General features: G+C 52.8%; 1 protein-coding gene across 2 annotated transcripts in view; it reads left to right on the forward strand.

Annotated features, from left to right (window-relative positions):
• The window catches only part of TMEM63B (transmembrane protein 63B), a 24427-nt gene extending 10787 nt beyond the window's left edge, over positions 1-13640 (forward strand). For both annotated transcript variants that reach the window (XM_080917010.1, XM_080917011.1), the window contains 18 exons: positions 271-413; positions 504-555; positions 686-794; positions 1246-1316; positions 4447-4527; positions 6110-6233; positions 7213-7346; positions 7464-7601; positions 7735-7888; positions 8610-8716; positions 8885-8971; positions 9133-9198; positions 10208-10370; positions 10908-11013; positions 11925-12092; positions 12319-12434; positions 12590-12670; positions 12927-13640. In XM_080917010.1, coding sequence (XP_080773136.1) covers positions 271-413; positions 504-555; positions 686-794; positions 1246-1316; positions 4447-4527; positions 6110-6233; positions 7213-7346; positions 7464-7601; positions 7735-7888; positions 8610-8716; positions 8885-8971; positions 9133-9198; positions 10208-10370; positions 10908-11013; positions 11925-12092; positions 12319-12434; positions 12590-12670; positions 12927-13118 — 2092 coding nt within the window. In that variant the 3' untranslated portion in view covers positions 13119-13640. The remainder of the gene's footprint in view (positions 1-270; positions 414-503; positions 556-685; positions 795-1245; positions 1317-4446; positions 4528-6109; positions 6234-7212; positions 7347-7463; positions 7602-7734; positions 7889-8609; positions 8717-8884; positions 8972-9132; positions 9199-10207; positions 10371-10907; positions 11014-11924; positions 12093-12318; positions 12435-12589; positions 12671-12926) is intronic.
• Positions 13641-14373: the final 733 nt, after the last annotated feature.

A 14373-nucleotide genomic window follows, 5' to 3' on the forward strand; every position in this document is an offset into this window, starting at 1 on the left:
CCCCCTACTCCTCTAGTTCTTCCTCCTCCATTTCTTCTTCCTCCTCTTTTTCCCCGCTCCTTCCCTACTCCCACTCCTCCTCCCTTTCGCCTTCTTTTCCCCTCTCTCCTTCCTCCCTCCCAGGAAATTGGGATGGAAAATTCTGTCTCAGCCCCATTGCTGTTCCCATCAGCAGGGTGGCTAGGGTGGCTGGAGGTGGGACAGGCCGGTTCTAGCCTTCCCTCTGCTCTTCTTAACCAGCATCTTCTGTCTTCCTTCCGTGGCCTACAGGGATGATGAGATCCGGGACAAGTGTGGGGGTGACGCTGTGCACTACCTATCCTTCCAAAGACACATCATTGGGTTGCTGGTTGTCGTGGGCGTCCTCTCTGTAGGCATCGTACTGCCTGTCAACTTCTCAGGGGACCTACTAGGTCAGTGAGGGCCAGGTGGCCGGAGTGGAAGGGGGCAGAGGGCGTCCATTCTGACCCCACCACCATCCCCTTCTCCTTCCCACCTTCCAGAGAACAATGCCTACAGCTTTGGGAGAACCACCATCGCCAACTTGAAATCAGGGTGAGGCTGGGTAGCTCTGCGGTGGGGTGGGGGTCTAGGGGAGAAGCAAGACAGGAGGCTGCAGAGACAGACAGACATCAGAGGTAGACCCTGCTGACACAGTTAACTGTATGTCCTGCACTCCCCACAGGAATAACCTCCTCTGGCTGCATACCTCCTTCGCCTTCCTGTACCTACTGCTCACGGTCTACAGCATGCGGAGACACACCTCTAAGATGCGCTACAAAGAAGATGACCTGGTGAGGAAGTGCAGCCTGTCTTGGCTTCCCAATCGGCCCTCAGGGTGGCTGCTGTAGAGTTAGGCTACCTGGGTTCCCTCCTACACACGGGATAAGGGTGCCTCTCCTGAGGTCCTAGGAAGGCAATGCCTGTGCCTTCCCATCCTGAGTACGACCCTGGGGAAGTGACTGTGGCTGGTACTAGTATCAGATATTGTCCTCTTACAGCCTGGACCAAATGCTAGTCACTATGCTAGGTCCTCAAGGCTCTAAGTGTCCACCCACCTGGTGACCCATGAGACCCGCTCAAAGAACAGCCACCTTATGGCTCTTCCATTAGGCTTCTGTTACAAACACTCCACTGAGACCTGACCGATTCCTACGGCCCACTCCTGCCCCCATCCCTTCCTTGTGTCCTCTTGCTCTTCTGGACCTACCCACAGGAAGACAAACCCGCTACCCTATTCCCCAGGTCAAGCGGACTCTTTTCATCAATGGAATCTCCAAATATGCAGAGTCAGAAAAAATCAAGAAACATTTTGAGTGAGTAATTGGCCCACCCCACCTCAGGCCTGCAGACCCTTGCCTGTCCCTCATCCCTAAGAACATCTTTGCACCCTCTGGGCTCATATTCAGCAGTCCGAGGCACAGGCTGAGGGGAGCAGATCAAGGAAGGCCTCACGTGCTGAGCTGGGCTGGGTTCTAGCTTTCACCAAGTGACTGGATAGGGCTGAGGTGGTCACTCAGGATACAGTTCATGCTTAGCATGTACAGGGCCTTGGGTTTGATCCCTAGCACTTAAAAAAAATTAGCAAATGAGAGAAGTAGGAAGAACTCCTGAAGAGTGCGGCCTGTGACATTTGTTTCATCCTCCGGCTCGGGCTGGGTCATGGGTGTTTGGCCCAGGGTCCTAAGGTGGCAGCTTCCTCAAAATTATCAGCAGCATTTACTTGGTGCATGTGTGGGGAAGCTGGTGGGCTATGGTGGCATCTCAAGGAGTCTGAGGAGGTTGGTCTTGTTCTTAGCTTCTCTGGCTCTGCCCTCCAGGTATCTGGGTACTGGACAGGCCCCTTGGTGCTGAGCCCGTGGGGTAGAGAGTCAAGAGTAGCCGGTTGTGGTGGTTCAAACCTTTAATCCCAACACTTGGGAGTGAAAGGCAGATGGATCTCTGTGAGTTCAAGGCCAGCCTAGTCTATAAAAGAGGTCACCAGGGCAACAGAGAGGGACCCCATTTCAAACAACAAACAAAGTTAAGGGCCAGCTGTAAGGACATAGACGGTCTGCACACAGAATTAGAGGTCCTGCATACTTGATTCATTTATTGCCAAACTCCCATCAGTTACCATAGCAGGAGATGAATGAAGTCAGCCATGCTCAAGGGTCACACATAGAGATCAACTGAGAGCGAGTCATTCGTTTCAGCTGAGACTGGTCCAAGTCAGCCCGTGACCGACAGTGGCTATGACAAGGGACAAGTCAATCTGTGACCCATATTAGGAGCCAGCCAGTGGCCATGACAAAGGACATTACAGGTCTTGATCTCAGCTCAAGGTTCGGGTAGATTTAGGGCTTATTCTTTCTTTTCTTTTTTAAGTTTTACTTATTTTTATTTTGTGTGTATGGGTATTTTCACTATGTATGTCCGAGTACCATGTGGGTGTGGTGTCTGTGGAAGCCAGAAGAGGGAGACAAATCCCCTGGCTGCAAGTGGCTGGATAGGTATTGGGGATCAACTCTGGTCTTCTGGAAGGACATCGGAAGTCTTAAACCCTAGCCATCCTTCCAGCCCCAGGTTTATTCTTGAGGTCCAGGTCTGCTGCTATCCATCCAAATCAGAGTTCAGTCATTGTCCTGGAGCAGGTCAGTTTGTCATTCCATCAGCAGTAATGTCTCAGAAGGATCAGAGGCAGTATCTGGTCAGGTCACATTCCAGAGCTGAGTCACAGAGATCTGGAGCTAAACACTGATGGGCGGGTACTTATGCATGTGACATACACACATTGAACATCTTCTGTATGCAGGCATAGGTATTTTAGAAGCAAGTCCTGCCCTCAGACAGCTTATGAAACAGTGCGAGAATGATTTGGCATTTGATCTTACATCAGCATAAGGGCACCCTAGGTAGCAATGGGGACTATAGTATGTGCTCAGGGTCCAGTGACATTTTGTCTGGTGGGACAGTTATCAGCTCCCATTGTCTTGTCCTGATGCAGACCTCTAGCAATCTGCCCTGGGCGAGGGCTCGGTATAAAGCAGTAAACAAAACCAGAAATTTACTTTTCATTAGTCCTATTCAGAGGAGTGGGGGTGCTGAGCTGCTGTCTTGAGCAAGGAGGGTGTGTGTGTGAAAGGGACCCTCACATTTAAACAGAGATCTGAACACAGCAGAGGAGTATGCCCTCCTGGTCAACTCTGATGTCCTTGCCCTGTGCTGTGGGAGGCTAAAAGCCAGGCTAAAGCAGGTGCTCTGGCTGGGTGCTTCAGGGCTAGTTCTAACTTTGTTTTAGGAAAATAGCCCGAGGTTAAAACTCACTCTCACCCTAAAAGCAGGTGTCAAGAGGATCTGGCCTTTGTTAGACTCTGGGGCTTTGAATAGGGTGAGGGTAATGAAGTCAGCCTTTCATCGGTTGACTTTGCTGAGCACTTACTGTGGGCAGGCTGTTAGGGAGGATTCCCCATGTGAGGATTAGCAGCCAGCCCTTGTCCACGCTGAGCTCTGAAGCAGTCCTCAGCCCTCACTGAGACTCACGGTCCAGGTCTGGGGACTGTGTGGAGTAGAGGACTGCCTCAGAAGAAGGAGGGTTAGCTTTAGAGGATTTGCCCTTAGTCCCATGAGGGTGAGAACGAGGGTGAGAACTTGCCCTCCCAAAGAGGCAGCTCAAAGAGCCATGAAGGAAAAACCACTGTGGCAACCTTGTGTGCCAGCTGCGAGTGTCTACATTCTCGTGTGTTGTGAAGTTCATCTTGCTGTTAAGGAACTTTATCACACACGTCTCGAATACTCGGTGGCCCTTCATTAAATTTTAATATGACATCAAAAAGATGGAAACTCAGTCAAGGACTAGATCGGTTTGCAGTCAGCTGAGAAGGACAGTGCTGAGTAGATCAGCAAGCATTTTGTGTGTGAATGCTCTCCAGAGCCACGTGGCAGGGCAGCAAGCCCTGTCAGTCTGTCTTTCGAAGGTCAGGGTCAAAGATCAGCCCTGGGCCTGGGTCATGGCCAGGGTTACAGATTCAAGGATCAGTTTCTTGTTGGTCTTGGGCCAAGATTGGTTGGAGTAAATCCAAAGTCAAGGCCAAGTGTTGGATCAGGAACAGGTCTTCCCGGGAACAAGGCAAAGGAAACAGTCTGTAACTACAAACAGTTTCTGTGAACCTCAAGTTTACGGCCCTGGACAAGAATCAGACCACAGCCTTGGCCTCCCTAGCACCACATAATAGCATCCTCACACACCCTGGGCTCTCATCACCTGCTGCCTTCACACAGGCCTCATGCACTCTTGCAACCAGTCCCACCTATACGATGTAAAGGCTTCAAAGTTCTCTTCTTGAGGAGCACTGTAGACCGAGAAGCCAGTAAGCTGAGAGGGCTGAAGCATTGGCCCCCTGGATGAAAGTGAGGACAGGCACGTGGATGGGACCCTGCAGGGCATGACAGCTGCCTGTGTTTCAGGGAGGCCTACCCCAACTGCACAGTTCTGGAAGCCCGGCCCTGTTACAACGTGGCTCGTCTTATGTTCCTTGACGCAGAGAGGTACCGGGTCAGGGGTGGGGAGGGTGCCACCAAGGGTCCTCTGCTCATCATGGAGAGAATCTTGACCTCCTTGTGGGAACGGGGCTCCTCTTTTGGATGGTTTTGGGGACATTTGGGGGCAACTAGACCTTGGGAGTCTCTGTTGCTTCCAAGGCCTGGAGCTTAGCATATGTTGTGAGAGGGAAGGGTCTACAGTCCATACCTGGTTGCTACAGTACAAGAAATTTATGGAAGACTATAGGAATTGGCTCTCCAGAAATGGACAAGGAGACCCTTGGATGGAACTGTGGCTGAGCCCTACTTGCCCTACAAGCTCACTACAAGTCCCCTGCCCTTGGGGACTAAAGCAAGCCTTCTTAAGTCCTGTCGACTCCAAGCCCTTTCTAACTGAGAACATTTTACATGACTTCAGGCCTGTAGGCACATAAATAGGAATGCAAGCCAAACATTAATGAGAAAAAAAAAAAATCATAAGATTTCTTTTAGCTGGGTGGTGGTCCACACCTCTAGTCCCAGCACTTAGGAGTCGAGTCAGAGGCAGGTAGATCTCTGAGTTTGAGGCCAGTCTGGTCTACAGATTGAGTTCCGGGGCAGCCAAAACTACATAAAGAAACCCTGTCCCACCCTCATCCCGCTGAAAAAAAAGAAAAATATTTTTTAGATGTATTTATTTCTTTTTTAAACATTCCTTAGTCTTCATATAATCTTATTATTTATTATTTAATGAAAAGACCAGACTGGGAAAAATGGGTCAGTGGCTGCAGCATTTGTCATACAAGAGGAAGGACCTGTGTTGAGGTCCCCACTGGGAGGCATAGGCAGGTGGCTCTGACTTAAGGCTAGCCTGGTTTACACAGCGAGTTCCAACACAGCCAGTACAGAAAGACCCTGTTTCAAAAACTAAACAAAACCAAACAAACAAAATTTAACTTGTAGAACAATCCTGAGACACATCCCATGTCTTGGACACCTCTTGTTTCCATGTGTACATACACACATGCATATATGTTGGCATACATACATGAGCATGAACATAGCACACAGAAGGATGCGAATGCTCCTAAGATGAATGTGTATGTCATACATGAGACCAAAGAGAAATAACAATAGGAAAATATTGACTCTTGGTTTTCCAAAATTAAGCCATCATTTTTCTACAAGAGCAAAAGGCTTTATATGTACAGCAAAATCACTGCAACTCATTAATCCAGCCGTGACCCTGAGCCAGAATGTTTCAGGCAACAGTTGCTGGCGTGGTGACATAGGTCACACAGACTGTACAGGCTGCGTGTTCAGAACCAAGGTTGCCGTGGAGTTGCTTGCTACGATACAGGCCAAATCTGCCAGAAACACCTCAGATGTGTTTATTTGGAATTAATCTGTGGTTATTGCACTATCAGAAACTTTTGACTGTCGCCTGATTCTTTCCTAACCCCCACATTCAGCTATGCAATCCCACATGGTGGCCCCATAGTTGAAGAAGCTTTGGGTTTCTTTGTGACCGCCCTCCCCACCCCCGTCCTCCAAGCTTGTTTCCCTCCCCCAACACTGAGCAGTAAGTGACTGACCCCGGATCCCACAGGAAGAAGGCTGAGCGGGGAAAACTCTACTTCACGAACCTGCAGAGCAAGGAAAATGTACCCGCCATGATCAACCCCAAACCGTGCGGCCACCTCTGCTGCTGTGTGGTTCGAGGCTGCGAGCAGGTACCGTGTGGACCGGCTGCTGGGTGGCCAGAGGCCATGGCAAGGCTGGGGAGGTCCGGGCCTCAGTAGATGCGGATGCCTTAGGGTGGTCACGTCCCCTACCCAAGGACAAACAAGGGTGGTGGACAGACACACAGGTAAAGAGACTCCGAGAGAAAGAAGACATGCCCCCCCCCAAGCAAGCTCCAACTGCCTCAGACCATGAAACCCCAAATCTTTATTTAAATATTTATTTTTTATATGCAGAGGGCATACCACGGTGCATGTGGGGGAAGTCAGAGAACAGCTTGTGATAGCCAGTTCTCTCCACCTTGTAGGTTCTGTAGCTCAAACACTGGTCATCGGGCTTGGTGGCAGGCTCCTTTTACTCACTGAGCTGTCTTGTCAGCCCCTGTACTCACTGTTGGGTTTGTCCTGTTTGTGATAACTTTTAAAACTGTAGATTAGGCAAGCATAGCAGGGGGCTAGGATGTCCTTCAGTGCTGGCTTAGCATATTCAAGGCCACGTGTTTGATCCCCAGTACCAGTAAGTCAGCCATGACAGCTGTCTGTCATCCAAACCCTCAAGGAAGCACAGGCAGGACTGGAAATTCAGGGTCATGCTCTGCTTTATTTTTTATGCATTTTATGTATATGAGTACACTGTAGCTGTCCTCAGACATGACACACCAGAAGAGGGCATCAGACCCCATTACGGATGGTTGTGAGCCACCATGTGGTTGCTGGGAACCGACCTCAGGACCTCTGGAAAAGCAGCCTGTGCTCATGACCGCTGAGCCATCTCTCCAGCCCCTCCTGTTTTAATAAGTTCATTAGTTATCCTGCTCTTTGGCTTCCTCGTTGTGCCCATCTTGTGAGATCAGAACAAAGACAGAGTGATTCATACGTACAGGAAAGCTTCAGGGAGCCTGGGCTGATCCTGGCTGGTGCTATGGCTACCTCCCAGCTCTGAGCAGAGCCCCTGGCCCTGCCGCTGCAGGTGGAGGCCATTGAGTACTACACGAAGCTGGAGCAGAGGCTGAAGGAAGACTACAGGCGGGAGAAGGAGAAGGTGAACGAGAAGCCTCTGGGCATGGCCTTTGTCACCTTCCACAATGAGACCATCACAGCCATGTGAGCTCCCCACTCCCACCCCTGCCTGTCACCCCTGGCCCTCTCCCTCTCACAGGCCCTGTACTCTCCACTGGGGACCCCACTTGGGGCTGAAGTAACAAGTACCTGTTCCCCCAGCATCCTAAAGGACTTCAACGTGTGCAAATGCCAGGGCTGTGCCTGCCGTGGGGAGCCGCGTGCCTCCTCCTGCAGTGAGGCTTTGCATATCTCCAACTGGACCGTGACTTATGCTCCTGACCCTCAGAATATCTACTGGTGAGCCACAGGGGGTGGGATGGGGCTTCTTACAGACTGAGGGGCTGTTTCCCAGAGGGTGGGGAGAGAGTGGGTGTTACCAGAGAACAAGCAGTCCCAAGTCTTTAGAGTGACCCCTCCCCCACTTTCCCAGGGAACACCTCTCCATCCGAGGCTTCATCTGGTGGCTGCGCTGCCTGGTCATCAATGTGGTCCTCTTCATACTGCTCTTCTTCCTCACCACCCCGGCCATCATCATCACCACCATGGACAAGTTCAACGTCACCAAGCCTGTGGAGTACCTCAATGTGAGGCCCGTGCCCTCCCAGCCCTCCCTGGTGTACCATAAGCATCAGTACCAGGCAGCATCTCCCTCATCCCTAGGGTAGTGCTCTGATTCTGGGTGCTCCAGCCTAGCCCTTCCAGGATGTTTCCTAAGAACAAGGGCTGCTACCCCAACCTACATGTCCTGCCCTCAGGAAAGGCTACCCTTGGGTTTACATTTCCTGGACCCCCCCCACACACACACACCTTGGGTAAGCCCCCCTTTCTCCTCTCTTTGAAAAATGGAAGGTTTAAACTGGCCCTTTGCCGTGTGTACACTCAGGGCCTCATGTCAGCATAAAGGTCCAGGCTGCTCAGATGACATTAGGGTGCAGCCATGGCCACTGGGGCTCCTTGGCCCTCCTGCTGTGTTCAGAGTGTGCTTCTTTGAATCTCAGCACTCAGAAGCACAGTCGATAAGATGCAGACCCCAATCAAAACCCAACTCTCTAGCCGGCCAAACTGTCAAGTCTCTGTCTTCTCGGTTGATGCATTGGGAAGATGAGCCAGTTTCATGGTCTTGAGGTTTAGTATGTAGAAAATGCACAAGTGCTTGGCACACAGTAGGTGTTCAGCCGCATTCTCATCATTCACCCAGAAGCCTTACCTGCAACCCTAGCTTCGGCCCCACCCAGCCCTCCAAGTGTTATGAACTTTTAGACCCACCCACCTGCCTGTCTGCTTTTCCCTCCCTGTCCCCCACAGAACCCCATCATCACCCAGTTCTTCCCTACACTACTGCTGTGGTGCTTCTCGGCCCTCCTCCCCACCATCGTCTACTACTCCGCCTTCTTCGAAGCACACTGGACACGGTGAGCTGTCCACACTGCACCTGCCGTGTCCCCGGGCAGCCCTTGCTCTAAAGGTTCCCAGCCCTGGGCCCTGGCCCCTCACCTAGAGAAGCCTCCAGCACCCAGAGGATGTCCCGGTGTGGGCTGGCCTGCTGTGACCTCTGCCTGTGCTCTGCCTTGCCCTCCTAGCTCCGGGGAGAACAGGACCACCATGCATAAATGCTACACCTTCCTCATCTTCATGGTGCTGCTACTGCCCTCGCTGGGGCTGAGCAGGTGAGTGTCAAAGGACCAAGGGGGAGCCAGGGTGGGTGCGAGTGCTGGGAAGAGAGCTACTGGCCCAGAAGCCTGCCTGTCCCAGGCTTCCCCAGAGGCACATGGCAGACCCTCTGCACAGGTGCCCTGCCCCATGCCAGCTTCCATCCTTCCTCCTGCAGCCTAGACCTCTTCTTCCGCTGGCTCTTTGACAAGAAATTCCTGGCCGAAGCAGCTATTCGGTTTGAGTGAGTGACCAGGACACCTGGGGAAAGAGAGAGATAACAAGGGTGGATGTCACCAAGGTTCCAGCTGTAAGGGGTGGGATTAACATCGTCCTGGGTTATTCAAAAGACAGCCCTCGGGGTCTTGGGTATGTACTTGGATGAAATGTGTTGGGGCTCATGATCAGGAGTGAACCTAAACGAGTATGTGCTCAAGGTATATTTTAGTCTTCAGAGCTCAGGTTTGGGGGTTCTGTGAGGACTCGGGCCTTATTTGAGGACTGCTGTAGGTGTTTGAATTTCTCCAAGGAGATGGAGAAGTTATTTGTAGTGGGAACTTGGTCATTATCTGAGAGTGACTTGGTAACCCCCAGAGTATCCCTGAGGGTCACTAGAACTCATGCCTTGATCTACTTGAGGTCTCTTAGATTGACAGCTCTGGGGCTCAGATGCAGACCCCTGTTAGGGACTATCTTGGATGCATATGTGGCTCTCATAGGCCCAAGCTCCAGGCTTCTGCTGGAGTTGCCTGTGACCATCTTGGACTTAGGAACTCTCTGGTTCGTGTCATCCCTCACACACCCCAAAGATACCTGAGGGTTTCTGAAGATGGTAGGGAAGGAGTCAGGCTCTATGTGGGAGAACCTAAGTCAAAAAACGTACTCAGTTTTCTGGGGCTTACATCCCTGGAGGTCTCCGAGGGTGCCATTGGAGGTCTCAGCAATTATTTACTGCACATGCTGGTGGCCTTTTGTGGCTTTGAACCATGTCCTTGGATGTTTTCAGGGCATGCCATCTAGGAAGGCCTCTGGGCTGGTTTTCAGGGTATGCATCTGGACTGGCTTTGTTATTTTGATATTCTGGGGTTCACACTGTGGAAAGAGTAGGGCACAGGTATTGGGGGTCTAAGGTGTGGGTGTACATGTAGAGGAAGCAACAGAGGGTGAGGCGTGGGGTGCTGTCATGCTAGCAGTGGGCAGACAGCCACCAGGTCACCCCAAGGGTGCAGTGCTGGAGCACCTGCTGCCCGCAGGTGTGTTTTCCTGCCCGACAACGGCGCTTTCTTCGTGAACTACGTCATCGCCTCGGCCTTTATCGGTAACGCCATGGACCTGCTGCGCATCCCAGGCCTACTCATGTACATGATCCGGCTCTGCCTGGCGCGCTCTGCAGCTGAAAGACGCAACGTGAAGCGGGTATGGCCGCCTAGGGCAGCGGCAACACGCACAGCGCCCTCTGGTGGCCTAACCAGAAACAGCAGCAGTCAGACTCGGGTGGTGGGCACAAGGATGCTGGGATTTAGGGACTTTAGTTCCCATCTGAAGCCTCGGTTTTCCCACACATATAGCTATGGGTGGACATAGGTAATCAGGAGGTCCTTGAGTTCTGAGAGCATAGTGCTATGTACTTGGAGTTGGGAGAGGTGTAGCTCCCTTGAGCTAGGGATCCTCTGCCCTCATTCCACAAGAGGGCGCTGGAGAACTTGTTCCCTAGTCCGCTCAACTTTTGCCCCCACCTGCCCATGTCCCATCACTGCCCTGCCTGGCCTCCCTCTCAGCCACAGCACCCCTCCCACCTGCTTCGCTGTCCCCTGCACCACTCCCACATTAGGTCCCTCACTCCCGATGGCTTCATCCCCAGCCCTAGAGTTCCTGGCCACTTCCTGCCTGCCCTGCATCCCTGCAGCCTGTCCCCTCCACCCTGAGCCACCCTCCTGCCCATGTCCCCCCCAGCATCAGGCCTACGAGTTCCAGTTTGGCGCAGCCTACGCTTGGATGATGTGCGTCTTCACGGTGGTCATGACCTACAGTATCACCTGCCCCATCATCGTGCCCTTCGGTAGGCACCGCCGCGCCGGGACCTGGGCCCTGCTCGGGGGAACCCAGGGCCTCACCCGCTCCACTCTAGTAAGGCAGGCCACCCTGATTGGACAGGGCCCCGGCTGGGAGACCGGCCCCTCGGGCCTCCCGCCTGGATCCTGGCTCAGTCTAGGGCCAGGCCTTGGGGAAGAGGGGGAGATCAGTTCTATCAAGATTTGGCCCACTGACGTGCTTGGTCTCTGCGTCAAGCCACCCACCTCAGCAATATTTACTGGTATAGGTGAACATACCTCCCTCTGAGTTGTTAGACATATATACACACATTCCTATATATACACATTCCTATCTACACTTGTGCACAGATTTCAAAATTCAAGAAAACCCCTTAAAGTCCAGAGAGGGCTAGGTCCTTTTACCTCATGGACATGTCCCAATGCAGGCAAGCCATTTAGCTTGGGCAGGTCTCCCTTCCTCTTAGAAGGTGTTCAGCTAAGTTTCTCATTGGCCATGATCCCTCAATAGCCTCTACCTTCCCCAATAGCATCCGAACTCCCTACCCACCTTCTGTGGCTGTTGAAAGCTCCAGACTCTCAAACTAACCTCCTCGCCCTTCTTTAAAGCTCCAATTCCGGAAGTAGAACCTGCCCGTTAGTTTACACCCAACTATTTAGGGGCGGGGCAGAGAAACGTAAGAAGGGTTTCAAAGGCTTCTTGTTCATCTAAACGAATGGCTCTCTGGTGGTCGTTTCGGGGCAGGGGAGGCTGCCGGGGTGAAGGGTCTGACTAAGGAGAAGCTGCAGCTTCCAGTTATGGCGGGACAGGAAGCAAAGACCAGCCTTTCAGCCATCTCAGAAGGCCAGGACAGCCTGTGGTCGACACACAAGGTCTGTGGGCGCTGGTTCCGAGGTCAGGGCCATTGGCTTTCCTCAGGGCTCATGTACATGCTGCTGAAGCACCTGGTAGACAGGTACAATCTCTACTACGCCTACTTGCCGGCCAAACTGGACAAGAAGATTCACTCGGGGGCTGTGAACCAGGTGGTGGCCGCGCCCATCCTCTGCCTCTTCTGGCTGCTCTTCTTCTCCACCATGCGCACGGGTGAGGGCCACCATCCCACTTGGGTCAGGTGGCAGGGACAGAAGGGACTTTTGGATATAGAACTTGTCACAGAAGGGCCACGTGGTAGAATATGCCAGGAAGGGTCTCGGTGAGGTTATGTGGAGGGGTTGAAGGAGTCAGAGGTAGTTAGCCCCTTGGAGGAGGCCAGGCAGGGTAGCCCCTTAAAGGAGGAGATGGTAGCCCCTTTTTGTCCTCCCCGCCCCAGGGTTCCTAGCCCCCACGTCTATGTTCACCTTCGTCGTTCTGGTAATCACCATCGTCATCTGTCTCTGCCACGTCTGCTTCGGACACTTCAAATACCTCAGTGCCCACAACTACAAGGTATGGGGCAGGAGAAGAGGTGGTGGAGTATGACCGGGGGTAAACGTTTTTCTGGGGGCGGAGGGCGACATACAGACCCAGAGGGGGAGAGGGTGTTGGGTATGATCAGGGCTAAAGACAAGAATGTTTCCTCCCCTCTCCCTGGACCCCTTAAGATTGAACACACAGAGACAGATGCCGTGAGCTCCAGAAGTAATGGACGGCCCCCCACTGCTGGCGCTGTCCCCAAGTCTGCGGTGAGTGTCTCACTCCATAGTCTGGGGCGGGCATGGGGGGAGGCTTTGACCTGCAGGGATTCAGCAATCCAGGAGTCCTCCACAAAAGCCAGCCTGTACCAGATCTCATGGCAGTGGATACCGGAACTGGAAAGACTTGGTTTCCTCCTCCCCACTCCGTCCCCTTGTATACTGCTGGCAACCCCTACCTGCCCCCACCTACCCACCCACAGTGGACAGCTAGTCACCTTACCCCTCCCTATTCCTTTCCCTTCAGAAATACATCGCTCAGGTGCTGCAGGACTCAGAGGGGGATGGGGACGGGGATGGGGCTCCTGGGAGCTCAGGCGATGAGCCCCCATCGTCCTCCTCCCAAGACGAGGAGTTGCTGATGCCGCCTGATGGCCTCACGGACACAGACTTCCAGTCATGCGAGGACAGCCTCATAGAGAATGAGATTCACCAGTAAGGGGAGGGAGGGGCCCTGGAGGCCACGCCCTGCCCCTCCCCCTTGCCCCCCACGGACACTAAAAAACAAAACGCTAATAATTTATTAGAACTAAAGCCCCCTCCTCCTACCCCATCCCCTGCTTTCATTAAGGTATTTAAACCTGGGGATTTCACCACTCTCCCCCCCATCATGGAGGGAGAGCGGGAGCCCCCCAACCTCAGTGAGGACAGCCCCGAGCAGGCCCCGGGGCAAAGAGGGGTGTGGAGGGAATTCCCCCCAGATCAGCCTCACCACCCAGTAGTGTGGCCAGGAAAGGTTAATGAGAGCCAAGGTGGGTACCTGGAGCCATGGCTGGAGGCCTGGGGAAAGCAAGAAGATCATGGCTGCCACCCAGTCTTTTTCCTCCCCTTCACCGCCCCTGGATCTGGGCCTCCAGGGACGTGGAACCTGCAGCCCTCTGGGATGCAGAAGGGAGAGGTACATAGTGGGGGGAAGAGTCAGGCCTGAGCCAGGGGTTGACCCCGGGGGGCGGGAGGGGGGCATGGCTGACACTGGAAAATGGGGTTTTGCACTGGGTTTGTTGGGTTTTTTTTGTTTTTGTTTTCCTTTAAAATAAAAACAAAAGCTGTGAGTTTGTGTCTGATTGGAGGTTCCACCCTGGAACCTCATTCTGTCCTGGAGTGAGCTTCGGTTTTATTAAAGTGGGGTCAGCAGGAATAGCCTCTGTGCTCGGGTCACCTCATATCAGCCCTGTGCTCTGAACACCCCAGATTTCTAAGAGACAAAGGACAGGAGAGAAAAGGCTTTAAAATCATTGCCACGTTCCTAAGCAAGGGCTTGGGAAGAGGGCCCTCCGTAGCACCTCAGGATGTCCTTCCTCAGCCCCATGTATCCCCAGGCCACTCCATTCAAGACCCTCAACTCACCTCTAAGGGCTTTTCTGTAGGCCACTCAGGAAGGGCACAGCTACGAATATACCCACAATGCATTGTGTGCAGCAGGAGCCAGAAAAGCTCGGGACTTGTTTCCTCAGTCAAATCAGGATTGCATGGCCAGGTAACCTTTAAAGCCAGACCCACATACCAGTTTTCACTCTGTACACCAGGCTATGCTCAAGGAGAAATCCATCTGCCTCTGCCTCCCAAGTGCTGGGATTAAAGGCATATGCCACCACTGCCTGGCAGGTTTTTAATCCTTCAACAGAAAATAAGTTGTAGGCTTCCCAGAGAGAAGAATCCAGGAGATGAAGGAAGAAAAAAACAAAAATACAGAT

The sequence above is a fragment of the Micromys minutus genome, assembly GCF_963924665.1.
Source record: "Micromys minutus genome assembly, chromosome: 5".
In the NCBI taxonomy this organism is placed as follows: domain Eukaryota; kingdom Metazoa; phylum Chordata; class Mammalia; order Rodentia; family Muridae; genus Micromys; species Micromys minutus.